The following is a 14399-nucleotide window of genomic DNA, read 5'->3' on the forward strand; positions in this document are numbered from 1 at the left end:
AACACACAATAGTGGAGGAGGCGACCGGGAGAAAACTTCATGACTAGCATTTCTCTCTTTTCTTAGGGACGTTGGTGCACGGGCAGGAATGTACAGGCTCGATCGACACGAAAGGGATCACTTAGTTTATTCTACTTCAATGTCGAAAGTGAAGAAAAAAGAAAAGAAAACATTAAAAGAATGATGGCTGTGCAGAAAAAAAAATAACTGACTAAAAACAATCGGAGAGAGTCGTCTTTGGTACCTATTTCAGCATCCAGACAAACGCGTTGCATCCGGCAAGTACCTAAGACTTCTTCATTTCGTAGCAATCCTAGCACTCTCCTTAATATCCGTGTTTGTGCCTACTGGACTTCAGTTAGGAAGTATCGCAATGGCAGGGCCACATCCACGAGTTGCTCTCGCTGTGGAAATCCTGAAACCCTGGAGCATCCCTCTGTGCCTGCCCTGCATTGTCAACACTGAGAACTTTTCTCACCTCTCAGTTCCGCCGTCCAGGACTTCCTTCTCACAAAGAACCCCAAACTTCTCTTCCATCGCACCCTACATCTGGCTGCATTTCGCAGCATTCTGATCTGCATCGACTCTACTGGACGCATGAGAGTCCTCTAAACCACGCCCTTCTTCGAGGCCTTCCCCTCCTCTTGCACATGACCTTTCTCTATTGCCACCTCTCTTTTAACGCTACCTGCTTTACTGTTCTTTGTAGAGCTATTCATTAGGGACGCAAACTAATGTGCCCTTTTCTCTTTCCCAAATGCAATCGCTATCATCATCACCATCATCTCAAAAACACTCGGTGGTGGCGGCTGAAGCGTCGCGCTGACTCTTCCATTCCCTGCATCCCCGTGTCTCTTCTCTCTAGCTCCGTTTTTACTCTTTCCTTGGAGGTTTAAGATTAAGTTCTCATTTTGTTTTTTCGATTTCTCGCTGTACGACAACGTTCTACCATTTCTTACCCTTCTTACACTTCTTCACAATCTCTTTTGTATTTTTTTTTTTGCCGCGTTGTCACTATAGTCGTCTTTCCGCGGTAAAGCGGCTGTCTGTGTGATAGAAGCCTCCATCCTTCAGAAGCACCAATCGATGGCCGCACTTGCAGACACCACCGATAAAAATCCATTTCTCACCCACCAGCCTCCAACCAGTACCCAGTCACCCACACCCTCCCTCAAGAAACCCCGCCCACCAACCTCTACTCTTTAACTGACCGCTTGAATCGGTGCCAAATTCTGCCGATTTCGTCCACGCGAAGGCCCAGTGTGGGATGAGCATAGCGGCTCAAGCCACTATAAAAAAAAAAGGCACGGTAAACGTGCAAATGGACCTGGTTTCTTTCTTATGCTCAACATCCTTATTGCTCTAGAGAACAAAAAATCGCACAGAGTGAGCACTTTGATAACCTTTTATAATACTTTTCTTTTGTACGTCATAACTTCCTGTACATCATAGCGCTGTAAACGTCTGAGTGAAGTATGCAGATGGAGAACAAAGAGAAAAAGGATGCACCTGAGAGGAGAGGTCGTCCAGAGTACACGAGGCCTGATCATAGAGGGTGACGGACTTGACGCCGCCCAGGATGATGTTCTTGGCGATCTCGACCCCCAGTCCCCCCATGCCGCAGATGAGCACGTCCGACTCGGCCATCCGGACCATGGCGTCACGCCCGAGAACGTAGCTGCGGTAAAAGTGCCCCAGATGTACGGAGAAGAGACAGGGACCGGAACCCGACGCAGCAGCGAGGAGAAGCAACCGCAATGCCCCTAGCGGTCGCTCACGGCCACCAACAAATGAGTGAGAAGAGGTGGGCGACATCGAGCCGCAGAAATCACGAATCTTTTTCTGGTAACCACCACGTATTCGTAGAACTAGAACCCGAGTGGGCAGTTTGAGCTTCGTGCTTCATTATCCGCGCCTTTCAGAAGAATGGCCTGAGGGGCGAGTTGGTGCATGATGAAATGAACGGCGGCGCAACAAGAAGAACACAACAAGAGAGGGGACACCACATGCGCACACTACCAACTGTTTTATTGCATGGAAAGGAGGCATATTTATACAGCTCAGGCATGACACTAATCGCAATATCGCTCAGAACCCAACACGTGGAAAAGAAACAGCAACATCAGGATAAAAGAAAAAGGAAAAAAAAAAAAAAAAAAAACCCTTAACCTCTGCAGAAAAAACTAAAAGATTTTGATAATAGAACTTTGAGCAGGCCATCTCGTAGCAAAAGCAGAGTCAAACAATCGTAGCAAAGGCAGAGTCAAACAAGAGAAGCAAAAGCAGTCAAAAAAATTAAAAAATACAATCGTAGCAAAGGCAGAGTCAAATGTATTAAGCAAAAGCAGTCAGAACCCGATAAACAACAAAACGGAAAGCAAAAAACAGTAAAAAAGTTAACAACCCGCCTAAAACAAACAACAGACGGCCGCTAGAAAAGCAGGGCTGAAAAGATGCACAGCACATGGCGTTACAAAAAACTGTCAAGAAAGGACACTTCATTTCTACGGAGGGATACTGAGGAGTCGCTAACACAAGTGCTTCCCTTCTTATTGATCATAAAGGCCTCAAGAATTTCGCGTGCCACCTGATCGCGACTCCTGCCGAGAATCCTTATTCCGTTAAGCACTGGCTCACACTTGCAATCTTTACAATGTAGGGGCAAATTCGACCCGCCTCCGTTTTCTAACGACTTTTCGTGTTCCCGTGTTCTGTCGTTAATGCAGCGACCTGTCTGGCCTATATAGACCCCCCCGCACGTCAGTGGGATTTCGTACACCACTCCGACGGCACAAGAAACGAAATGCTTGCCGTGCCTCTTTCCGCACATGGCTTTCTTCTCTTCGCTGATCCGCGAGCATAACCCGCTCAGCTTTCTTGGCGCAGAGAAAACGACAGGAACGTCGTACCGGCCAGCAACTTTCTTCAAGTTGTGCGCCACACGGTGTATATAAGGGACCACTTGTGGTCGCTTTGATCCCGGCTTAGCATGGAATTTCTTCTTCTTTCCTTTCATTTTTTGAAGGAGGGTCTCCGCTACGCTACAAACAACAGAACACGGGAAGCCAGCCATTTGAAGCCTTTCGATCTGATTGTTAAAGCTAGCCTCAGCCATGTGAGCACAGGACTTAAGCAATGCGGACTCGAGGCAAAGTGAAGCGATCGCCCTTTTTACTGTCTTAGAGTGCGCTGATCCGTACGGAAGAAGTTCCTTTTTTGCTCGTGGGGAATACATCCAACAAACACGTCCTTCTAAAAGCTTGATATTAATATCTAAAAACTGCAAGCTGTTGTTGTCAGGAAGTTCGTGAGTAAAAGCCAGCCCTTTTCCCTGTTGTCTAAAAACGGATAAGATTCTTTCCACTGTGCTGGGGAGCGTCACTGCAGAGTTAGTATTTTTTAGTATTACCAAGAAGTCGTCCACATATCTAAAAATTCGCAGGACTGGGCCACTGTCAAGGGAAGAAGCTAAAGCACGGTCAATAGTTGATAAAAATATATTACACAATGCAGGGGCGACACAGGAACCGATGCAGATGCCTCTTCTCTGCAAGTACATTTCAGTTTCAAAGGAAACAAACGTAGACCTTAGGTAAAATTCTAGAAGTGATAAAAAATTGTCAACACTTAGTCCAGCTGAGTTCTGAAATGCGATGGCCCCATTAGATTCAATGCACTCCCGTACGGATTTGAAAAGGTCACCATGAGGAACTGAGTAAAATAAATCTTCCACATCAACAGAAAACAAGTATCCAATAGAAGACTGGTCTTTTAAAAAAGCTGTCACATCTGCAGAATTCTTGGTAGCGAAGGGATCGTCTACATCCAGTCCTTTCAAATGCTTAAGGAGAAATTTGCTCACCTTTTGCTGCCAAGAATCCCGCTCACTAACAATAGATCTGAAAGGCATGTCTGGCTTATGGGTTTTCACCGTAAAAAAGACATCAAGAGACCCTTTCCTGCAGTCGCTGATTCCCTTGGCCAGCCCGGAAAGCTGCAACTGGTTGCACAACGAGATGGCTTTCGTTTTCACTCTACAGGCACTCTTCTTCACCTGAACAAAGTTCTTCAAAATGGCCTGCGTCGCCTTTTCTTTGAATACGCCAGCCGGAACCACCGCGAAACCGCCTTCTTTGTCTGCTTGAAGAAGTCTTAGGTCGTTGTTCTTGAAGAACGACACGACGTGTCGCGTGCGCTCCTTTGGGTAGAAGTCCTTTTTCCGGGCTGTCCTCAGTATCCCGTCAACGCCATCCAAAAGGCACCTTTCCCGGTCCTCACCGGCTTTATCTGCCACCTTCCTGTTCAGGGACAGTAGCTCGAAGGCTGGGATTCTAGGAGGACAACTGTACTTCGGCCCTTTCGTTAGGGTAGCTGCTACTTCTTCTGGAACGGAGGCATTCCCAAGGACGACCAGGCTCCTAGGCTTCACCGTCTTCTTTTTGCGATTAGTGTCATGCGATATTGCGATTAGTGTCATGCCTGAGCTGTATAAATATGCCTCCTTTCCATGCAATAAAACAGTTGGTAGTGTGCGCATGTGGTGTCCCCTCTCTTGTTGTGTTCTTCTTGTTGCGCCGCCGTTCATTTCATCATGCACCAACTCGCCCCTCAGGCCATTCTTCTGAAGTACCTTTCTTGTACAGTGGGCCCTTTTATGTGTTCAAGTCCTTCCTATGCTCAAGTACATGCGCTTGTCGCTCACATCGCTGCTTCAACCTGCCGTGCAAGATTCATCTCATTTTGTCTCCGTAAGGGACTTGTTCCCTCAGAAGTGAATGCCTTTTTTGGTGTGATTAAGCCTTCCATTGGACACGTCAAACGGCTTTGCCGAATTCTGAAATCCGAACTGTGGAGACAAGTTCGATTGTTTTATGACTGGCTGCGCGTTTTGTGCTTCAATCTGAACCCTGTCTGGCTCGCTGAAAAGGAACTGGCTGCTCTAAGACTTCTCGCAGCGCAATCCACAGAGTTTTTATGGCAACGTTACCTTACTGTTCTTCCGCGGAAGCCTGAAAAGAAGACGGTGAAGCCTAGGAGCCTGGTCGTCCTTGGGAATGCCTCCGTTCCAGAAGAAGTAGCAGCTACCCTAACGAAAGGGCCGAAGTACAGTTGTCCTCCTAGAATCCCAGCCTTCGAGCTACTGTCCCTGAACAGGAAGGTGGCAGATAAAGCCGGTGAGGACCGGGAAAGGTGCCTTTTGGATGGCGTTGACGGGATACTGAGGACAGCCCGGAAAAAGGACCTCTACCCAAAGGAGCGCACGCGACACGTCGTGTCGTTCTTCAAGAACAACGACCTAAGACTTCTTCAAGCAGACAAAGAAGGCGGTTTCGCGGTGGTTCCGGCTGGCGTATTCAAAGAAAAGGCGACGCAGGCCATTTTGAAGAACTTTGTTCAGGTGAAGAAGAGTGCCTGTAGAGTGAAAACGAAAGCCATCTCGTTGTGCAACCAGTTGCAGCTTTCCGGGCTGGCCAAGGGAATCAGCGACTGCAGGAAAGGGTCTCTTGATGTCTTTTTTACGGTGAAAACCCATAAGCCAGACATGCCTTTCAGATCTATTGTTAGTGAGCGGGATTCTTGGCAGCAAAAGGTGAGCAAATTTCTCCTTAAGCATTTGAAAGGACTGGATGTAGACGATCCCTTCGCTACCAAGAATTCTGCAGATGTGACAGCTTTTTTAAAAGACCAGTCTTCTATTGGATACTTGTTTTCTGTTGATGTGGAAGATTTATTTTACTCAGTTCCTCATGGTGACCTTTTCAAATCCGTACGGGAGTGCATTGAATCTAATGGGGCCATCGCATTTCAGAACTCAGCTGGACTAAGTGTTGACAATTTTTTATCACTTCTAGAATTTTACCTAAGGTCTACGTTTGTTTCCTTTGAAACTGAAATGTACTTGCAGAGAAGAGGCATCTGCATCGGTTCCTGTGTCGCCCCTGCATTGTGTAATATATTTTTATCAACTATTGACCGTGCTTTAGCTTCTTCCCTTGACAGTGGCCCAGTCCTGCGAATTTTTAGATATGTGGACGACTTCTTGGTAATACTAAAAAATACTAACTCTGCAGTGACGCTCCCCAGCACAGTGGAAAGAATCTTATCCGTTTTTAGACAACAGGGAAAAGGGCTGGCTTTTACTCACGAACTTCCTGACAACAACAGCTTGCAGTTTTTAGATATTAATATCAAGCTTTTAGAAGGACGTGTTTGTTGGATGTATTCCCCACGAGCAAAAAAGGAACTTCTTCCGTACGGATCAGCGCACTCTAAGACAGTAAAAAGGGCGATCGCTTCACTTTGCCTCGAGTCCGCATTGCTTAAGTCCTGTGCTCACATGGCTGAGGCTAGCTTTAACAATCAGATCGAAAGGCTTCAAATGGCTGGCTTCCCGTGTTCTGTTGTTTGTAGCGTAGCGGAGACCCTCCTTCAAAAAATGAAAGGAAAGAAGAAGAAATTCCATGCTAAGCCGGGATCAAAGCGACCACAAGTGGTCCCTTATATACACCGTGTGGCGCACAACTTGAAGAAAGTTGCTGGCCGGTACGACGTTCCTGTCGTTTTCTCTGCGCCAAGAAAGCTGAGCGGGTTATGCTCGCGGATCAGCGAAGAGAAGAAAGCCATGTGCGGAAAGAGGCACGGCAAGCATTTCGTTTCTTGTGCCGTCGGAGTGGTGTACGAAATCCCACTGACGTGCGGGGGGGTCTATATAGGCCAGACAGGTCGCTGCATTAACGACAGAACACGGGAACACGAAAAGTCGTTAGAAAACGGAGGCGGGTCGAATTTGCCCCTACATTGTAAAGATTGCAAGTGTGAGCCAGTGCTTAACGGAATAAGGATTCTCGGCAGGAGTCGCGATCAGGTGGCACGCGAAATTCTTGAGGCCTTTATGATCAATAAGAAGGGAAGCACTTGTGTTAGCGACTCCTCAGTATCCCTCCGTAGAAATGAAGTGTCCTTTCTTGACAGTTTTTTGTAACGCCATGTGCTGTGCATCTTTTCAGCCCTGCTTTTCTAGCGGCCGTCTGTTGTTTGTTTTAGGCGGGTTGTTAACTTTTTTACTGTTTTTTGCTTTCCGTTTTGTTGTTTATCGGGTTCTGACTGCTTTTGCTTAATACATTTGACTCTGCCTTTGCTACGATTGTATTTTTTAATTTTTTTGACTGCTTTTGCTTCTCTTGTTTGACTCTGCCTTTGCTACGATTGTTTGACTCTGCTTTTGCTACGAGATGGCCTGCTCAAAGTTCTATTATCAAAATCTTTTAGTTTTTTCTGCAGAGGTTAAGGGTTTTTTTTTTTTTTTTTTTTTTCCTTTTTCTTTTATCCTGATGTTGCTGTTTCTTTTCCACGTGTTGGGTTCTGAGCGATATTGCGATTAGTGTCATGCCTGAGCTGTATAAATATGCCTCCTTTCCATGCAATAAAACAGTTGGTAGTGTGCGCATGTGGTGTCCCCTCTCTTGTTGTGTTCTTCTTGTTGCGCCGCCGTTCATTTCATCCGCGCCTTTCGTTCTCTGGTAACACTGTCATCCGCGCCAAGCTCAGCGCGGCTGTGTAGGAGGGCTGAGTGTGCTTTAAGATATCGGGACTGAAACAGAGCAGTTACTGGCCACACGGCACGATGAGACCACGCATGACGTGGAGCCTTAGCAGAAAAGTGTGCCGTGAAATCACTTCCGAAGAATAAAGAATCCTCAGGCAGGAGAGTTGGTACAAGACTTCTTCAAACGAAACGCACGAGGTGGTACAAGAACGTAAAAAACGGCAACTTCCCACAGCTATCGTTCTACAGTATCGTGTGTATTATGTTCAGTAGTCCCCAATATTTTTTTTTTGTTATCGCGTTTTATACACTGATTCAAATTCTCTAACATCGGCGACCTGCTGTATGGCCACGGAAGTGCGGCATGCGGCCGGTTTCTTATGCAGCCGGCACCCTCCGGTACATCTTGAATGGGGAGGCGAGGCTTACTTAACTCGTCCAATTGATTGTCTGGCATGTCCACGAGCACGATCAATGCCTTTCCGGTGACACTTTACTATGTGTACAGGCATCCCGTTTGCCTGCGGCTGTTCAGTCGTGATTGGCAGTCTAAACTGATCACGCAACGTGCTGTATATAACATGAACTCTGCTAATTATGGGCCATTGACAAACCTAGCGCAGCTCTGGTTTCGCGCTCAGAATTGAGACGGCGTGCCGAATCACGTAAACAATTTTCCTCCGATAATTAAGAAAACTCCGGTCTGCTTCTCTTGGTCTCAGACTGTTGCCTGCTTCGGTATATTCAGTTATATTAAATGCGAAAAGTGCTGTGTTCGAGGATTGAACAAATGCCCGCAGCGAAAGAAACGATGAGCACACAACAAGTTCGGCTTCTCTTCTGTTTGCATGTCCAGTCGTTCAGTCCTCAGGTTGCAGCTGTTCGAGAGCTACAGACGAGCAACTAGCCCTCACGTAAGGATTTCTCAAGTTCCCTCGTGTATTAATTTGTTTAACCCTCTTTCCTCTCTTCCTGTGAGCTCGTTAGAGCGGCTAGATTCTGGCAGTATTGATGTAATTAGCGAGGCATAATATGGCTTTCGGAAAGCTGCATGGCTCTTGCGACAACTGCGTTTGCGCCATGAGCACTATTGTGGCAAGGTTTTAAATAACTGCAAATAAAGGGGACAGGGCAGTCTCCGCTTTTGCTCAACTGGTAGAAGCACCGCATGAAACGTGTTGCAATCTCGGGTTCGATGACCGCCGGAAGTGCGCAGTCCTTTCGACTTTCAGTCAAATTATCTACAGTGTGAATAATTAACGAAGTCGCTTTACAAGAATTGCTAAATGCAGTCCTTGGTTTTACAGAATTGGTTTCTTCCAGTCAGTCATTATCCGAAGGAGCCAAGAAAGCCGCAATAAAAATCTTATGAGAGCCCTTCAGGAACTCCAAATAACTTACAGCTGCCTGGAGTAAAGGCTCTCGTCGATCTCCGGCTGGCCAAGCGTTGAAGATCCAGTCTGGACATTTCGTCCCTGCGCACAAATGGGACACAAAGCCAATCCGATGGCACGTACTGAAAACTGCTGACGTGCCTTCGCTATACAGTTCACAGCGAAACATAGGTATTACGTAGATAGATGCGCCAGGTACAGCCCCTGAGATCGGCGTCTAGCTCTTTTGGAGCTGGCGACTTGTTTTAAGTGATTACTTCCGCGGTTTCTTGCTGGCCAGAGAATGTTGCCTGCGTGGTCCTGAGGTACAGGGTCAATCACACTTAGAGGGAACATAGCACTCCACGCGTTGGTCGACTCCGCCCACCGTACGGGGAGAATTAAAAAAATAAAGGCGGGAGCCGGGCGTTAATTCCATTTAATTAGGGAAATCGGCCACACAGGGCAATAAGTCGAAGTTTCTAAGAATGCTCGGAACGTGTAGATCGAGCTCCCGCGGCAAAAAGAGGAGTTCAGATTTTTCTTCAGTGCACCTATAACGAGACAAACTCCCAGAGTAAACAAATACTTGGTCCTGTTTCCTTTTTTCCATTTACACACACAAAACAAAAAAATTCTTCTCAAGGGGTGCTGTGCACGTCACGTGGCTACAGCGAGACAATAAGACGACACTTCCGGCATTCTGTATTTTCGGGCGATTCTGCGGGCTGCTGGCGTCAATAGAGCCACTTCCACGTATGTTTGCTTCTATTGCTGACTCGGACCACATAAACGTTGGGACGAGGAGGAAGAATACCAGCATGTTCATTATAAACATAAGACGTAAAGAATCAGACAGGACGGGCGCTAATTTTTTCTGATTCTGATTGTTTTCTATGTCCCCGTCCAAAGTGCTAGTCTTATGTTTATAATGAATCACAACCAACTAGCCTAGATTTCTGCTTAGACTAGTATAGCTGAGGTGCAGCGACATGTGCATTATTTATGCCGGTAGGTGGGCAATAAAAGTTGAGCAACCAGTTCGCGGGCCATTCCTGAATCCTGGATGCCTTCGCTGGTACCCGGCAAGAAGTCGTATCCTTGATACTCACATCCGTGTTCTTAGAGCTGGCGTGGCTGGAGTCATCATCGGTACGGGCTCTCTTGGTCGGAGGGCTCAGGTCTTCCTCCTTTTCATCGGGGTCTTTTGTTGAAGAAGCCATCCTCCAGCTAGGTGCCTCGGGCCCCGTCTTCTACCAACTCGCCTGCCACAGAATTCGCGTGTCCGCGCTGGGGCTCCCTCCAGCAGTGTCTGACGGCGGCTGCCCTAAGCACCGAAGGCGGTGCGCGGCGGCGGCAGGAGCCCCGGAGTCGCGGCTTCGGCGGCGCTGTCTCCTCGCAGCGTGGCCCCACTGCTTCTGTCTCTTCTCGATCTGCGCACGCGCTGAGCCTGCCACACGGTCTCTGTTCGGTTTGCGCAGCGCCTCTGAGGTAGCTGGAACATGCGTTTTATAAAACAACTGAAATTCTTGCCATTCTTAAAATTAGCAGCACGAAACGTTATCATTTCGAATGCGGCAAGTAGCGAATTTGAAACGAAAGGTCTTTGACAGTAGTCGTGAACGCAAGCATGCCACTGTAAATTGTGTTGCAAAAAGAAATATTAGCTAATGAAGAAGCCGAGGTAAGAACTGACTTCTGCATGTATAAAAATACCGATTTTTTTCCCCTCGTACTTCCAAACTGTTTTATTTAATTTTATTTTTACTTCAGTTATTTCGATAGTTTCGATCATTTAACCTTTCTATTGTATCTGTTTTCCTCGCAATCGCGTATATGATTTTCCTTGACATTCACCACCAAACCCAGGAGAGAGAGAGAGGGAGAGACTCTTTAATGAAATACAGAGAATTTAACCGGTTTTAAAAATCGCTGGCATCCTACTCTGCGTAGGGAGGGGAATTTGGGAGAAAAAGACAGAAGGAGAGCAGTGTGGGTATGCGCCATTCTATGAGGTGAACAACAACAACAACAAGGGTGCAATGGCGAGTATTGATGTAACCTATGGAATGATGGAGTGCATAGTCCGACAAATGGGCTGACGAAGTTCACTCCATGAAGAATACAAGAAGGTAACGTGCAAGTGAATTTAAAGCTTATCGAGATGTCCAATGTCTTTTAAATATGTAAATAGAAAGTTCATTGCAAGTCTCTGTTGCCTAAGGCAGGCTAAGGGACCTAAAACTTTGTCCATTGTTAGGGGCACTGGGCAGAACTTCTGCATGCAATGTTCATAGTACGCACGCTCGTTATCATACGCAGGGCACTCAAGCAGGATATGTTCCACAGTTTCTATCGAGGCACAGTTGTCACAATGCGGACTGTTCATTTGTCCAAAACGGTATCGCAAGCCGTTTGTATATGCAGCATTCAGACGAAGTCGATGATAAAGTGTTTCCAGATGTCGAGGAATTCTGTGTGAGAGTCTTGATCTAAGATGTGGGTCGATTGAGTGAAGAAATTGGTACTGATGTGTCATTTAGCTATTGCCGCAGGCCACTGCATAACATTTCAGTGGGTACCTGCTCACTGTGGGATTCAGGCTAATGAAAAAGCAGATGAAGCGGCCCGTAAGGGCCATCAGCATTCCAACTTTTTTCACGTAATTTGATGCGTCCCAAATGGCTAAAAGTTTTGCTTCCGAAGAAACGTACCGGTTTTGGAGTCTGCCAAACCCAGGCCAATCCCCACTCTTGGCTATGTGCCATGTCCGGTGAGGTGAACATCAACTGCCACAACGCACGCTTGCACGAAGAAGATAAGAAGATAAGAATAAAGGAAAAAACCCGCCCCACCAGAGGCCAACAACAACATCGAAAGGGTATCACCTACGAATTAACCTCAATGAACCAATACACCAAGGCCCATACAGACACAAACAAGTGCTGCTGATGGCACTGAAGACCTGACAATCTAGTAAACCCAGACCAAATCAAGGAACCAACAACTCAGCGTCAGAGCTTGAAAACCTGGTTTTGGTGGTGTAAAAACAACTCTGTTGGCGTCTTTCCGCTGATCCGGCATAATTTGATTTCGTTAGCCGAACCGCATGAGCCCTTACTGTCCCAGTCTGTCGTCGGGCACGTGGAACCGCCCACGGAAGCTGGTTTTGATAATAACGCGAGGTTGTAAGTGCTTGGAGAAGGCTGGTCCACCGGCAGAGTTTATGAACAGGGCTATCTGTTGCGATATTATCGGAACGAGCCGCTGCCTTTAGTGGTGTTAAGACGTATGTATCATGATCAGGTGTTTCCTGCGGAGTGGCTTGAATCGCCTCCATGTTCGGTGTGGGCAGGATGAGTTGCTTCCAGACAAGGTCTCTTTTAACGCCGGTAATTTTACATCTTTATGTCGTCACTAAGATCTCCCTCTTTGTGGGGCACCGTGAGCACAACGTTCACTCTTGTCTGGAGCGCCTCGCGCCAATGCATCAAAAGTTCGACAAAACTTTGCCTTGGAGAGGACACCGTCGGCGACAACTTAATAAAGGTGACAAATTTTCGAGGAGGCAGTGTGCGTTTGGGCAGCCCTAACCCATGCGTGTTGCAGCTTTTTGAGAAGAGATGCGGTGCTCTGAGCTCGCTTGACCATTAGCCGCCTGAATTACGCGAGATAGCAACATGTTAATGGGTTTGTTGCTGTTCCAGAACTTTTACAGCAAAAGTTCGTTCCGCTGGCGTGCTGTTAAAACGAGGTGCCGTGGTGATCGGCGCAGCGCAAGCTGCTGCCTGCCCTACGAGGGCCGGCAACACGCCCGGACGTGCCCGGGGCTGGAATGTAAACTGCAGCGAGGCGCTCTAATGAGTCACACTTCCTGCCTGCGCCCCGACGCAGCGGCGGAGCGGCTTGGGTAGCCGCCAGTCATCTTTGTGGTGTCCGGCTTATCGCCGCCGTCGCTAATGCGCAGGTGCGCAAAACGAATAAAAGGCGTGCGCCGCAACCTACGCGCGGGCTTATCTCGGCCAGCCACACACCGATGAACATGTGGGAATAAACGTCGCTTCGCCTCTGGAAACTTGTCTGCTCCTTCGCATGAACCACGCAATACAACAATCTTCGTATCAGAGGGTAAGAAGTTCCAGCCGGAACAGGGGCATCCTGGGATACGTGCTCGGAGATCGGAGAGAGAGAGAGAGAGACTCTGCGACCGTGTCTTCGCCGTTCGTCGTAAGCTGGAAAAGCAAAAGCGCTACGAGCACGTAGGGATCGAAAATAAAGACCGTGAATTCAAGTGCAAGGAGCAATAAAAGTGTTTTGCCCGCGTAAGAGGATTGATGGTGCTGAACCTTGAAACCAATGAGATGAGTGTGCAGAGGCATGAAACATTATCTGCCTTAGCTGCCATAAGGCCCTTAATAACCGAGAAGTAGCCTTATCTCCCCTGTCCTACTTCTGCACAGCCCGCTCATTCTACCTATTCGTTCGTGCCCCCCCCCCCCCCCCCCATGGGTGCTGAACTAGCAGACACTCATCACCGATCGCATCGTTTAGTGAAGTAGCAGAGAAGGAAGCGACAGAACAAACAAGAACAACAGCGCTCGGACAATTCGACGGCCGAATGCCTAGGTAATGCGCAGGGAAAGAGGTGGGCGGAATTCATAAAATGCTGGCGTTGTTTTTGTTCATTGAGGGGCTTTACGCATCCACCGATGCAGATGTTTCTTCTTGCCTGTTGTCAATGGGCAGTTTTAGCGCGTGGCTTGCTGCATGCACCGAAGGCTTCGTTCAGAAGCTACGCAGAGACACACGCCATGTCACCTGATGGCAGTCATATTGATCCCGTAGTCAAAGCGTCGGACAAATCAAATTCAAAGACGCGGTGGAAAAACTATGCAGCTGCCGTCTAGAAGCACCATTCACCAGTCATCTGCCTGAGCTGACGAGCTGTCTACCCTACCTCCGCCAACCTCGACCACTGATCTCCAGTAGACCTCGACCGTCCACCCCAACTTCAGCCTCCAGAAAAATTTTGTTGAGTGAGTGAAACCTCGACTAGGAGCCTCCTTGCTGGGCTGTTGCAAACCGGTTCCGCTGCCGCTTCCACTGTGCTGACATCAGGTGAACACGACAGCCCAGTGAGCAACATGGCTACGAACAGTGAGCGCTTACAGGAAAAGTCAGTACTGCTCCAGAAACCGAGGCAACCTCATTTATTTACAACAAAAGTGAAAAACAAACCAAGCAGAGGGACCAAAACTTTGTATTTATTTCGAATAAACACAACATATTCTCTTGAAACCGTCAAGAGCGTAGCTGCGACAATGATCCCCACCCGATGCGCCTTTAAGAACACCAGGTGCATGTTTTAACGCAAACCTGAGGCATATGTCCCTGCGTATAGTCGGATGATGTCAATTATCGTCCGAAGGTCACGTGTGCGTGAGAGAAAGGCTTCGCGCTCTCATTTCTTGACGGCAAGA

General features: G+C 47.7%; 1 protein-coding gene across 1 annotated transcript in view; it reads right to left on the reverse strand.

The window, feature by feature from the left end:
- Positions 1 to 10142, reverse strand: part of LOC149371164 (ubiquitin-like modifier-activating enzyme 1) — a 62755-nt gene extending 52613 nt beyond the window's left edge. The window contains exons 1-3 of the mRNA XM_089579556.1: positions 10032 to 10142; positions 8948 to 9021; positions 1510 to 1678 (exon numbers count right to left, since the gene is read on the reverse strand). Coding sequence (XP_089435682.1) covers positions 1510 to 1678; positions 8948 to 9021; positions 10032 to 10142 — 354 coding nt within the window. The remainder of the gene's footprint in view (positions 1 to 1509; positions 1679 to 8947; positions 9022 to 10031) is intronic.
- Positions 10143 to 14399: the final 4257 nt, after the last annotated feature.

This window comes from Amblyomma mixtum, chromosome 1, assembly GCF_055824585.1.
Source record: "Amblyomma mixtum isolate Tamu chromosome 1, ASM5582458v1, whole genome shotgun sequence".
Lineage (NCBI taxonomy): Eukaryota > Metazoa > Arthropoda > Arachnida > Ixodida > Ixodidae > Amblyomma > Amblyomma mixtum.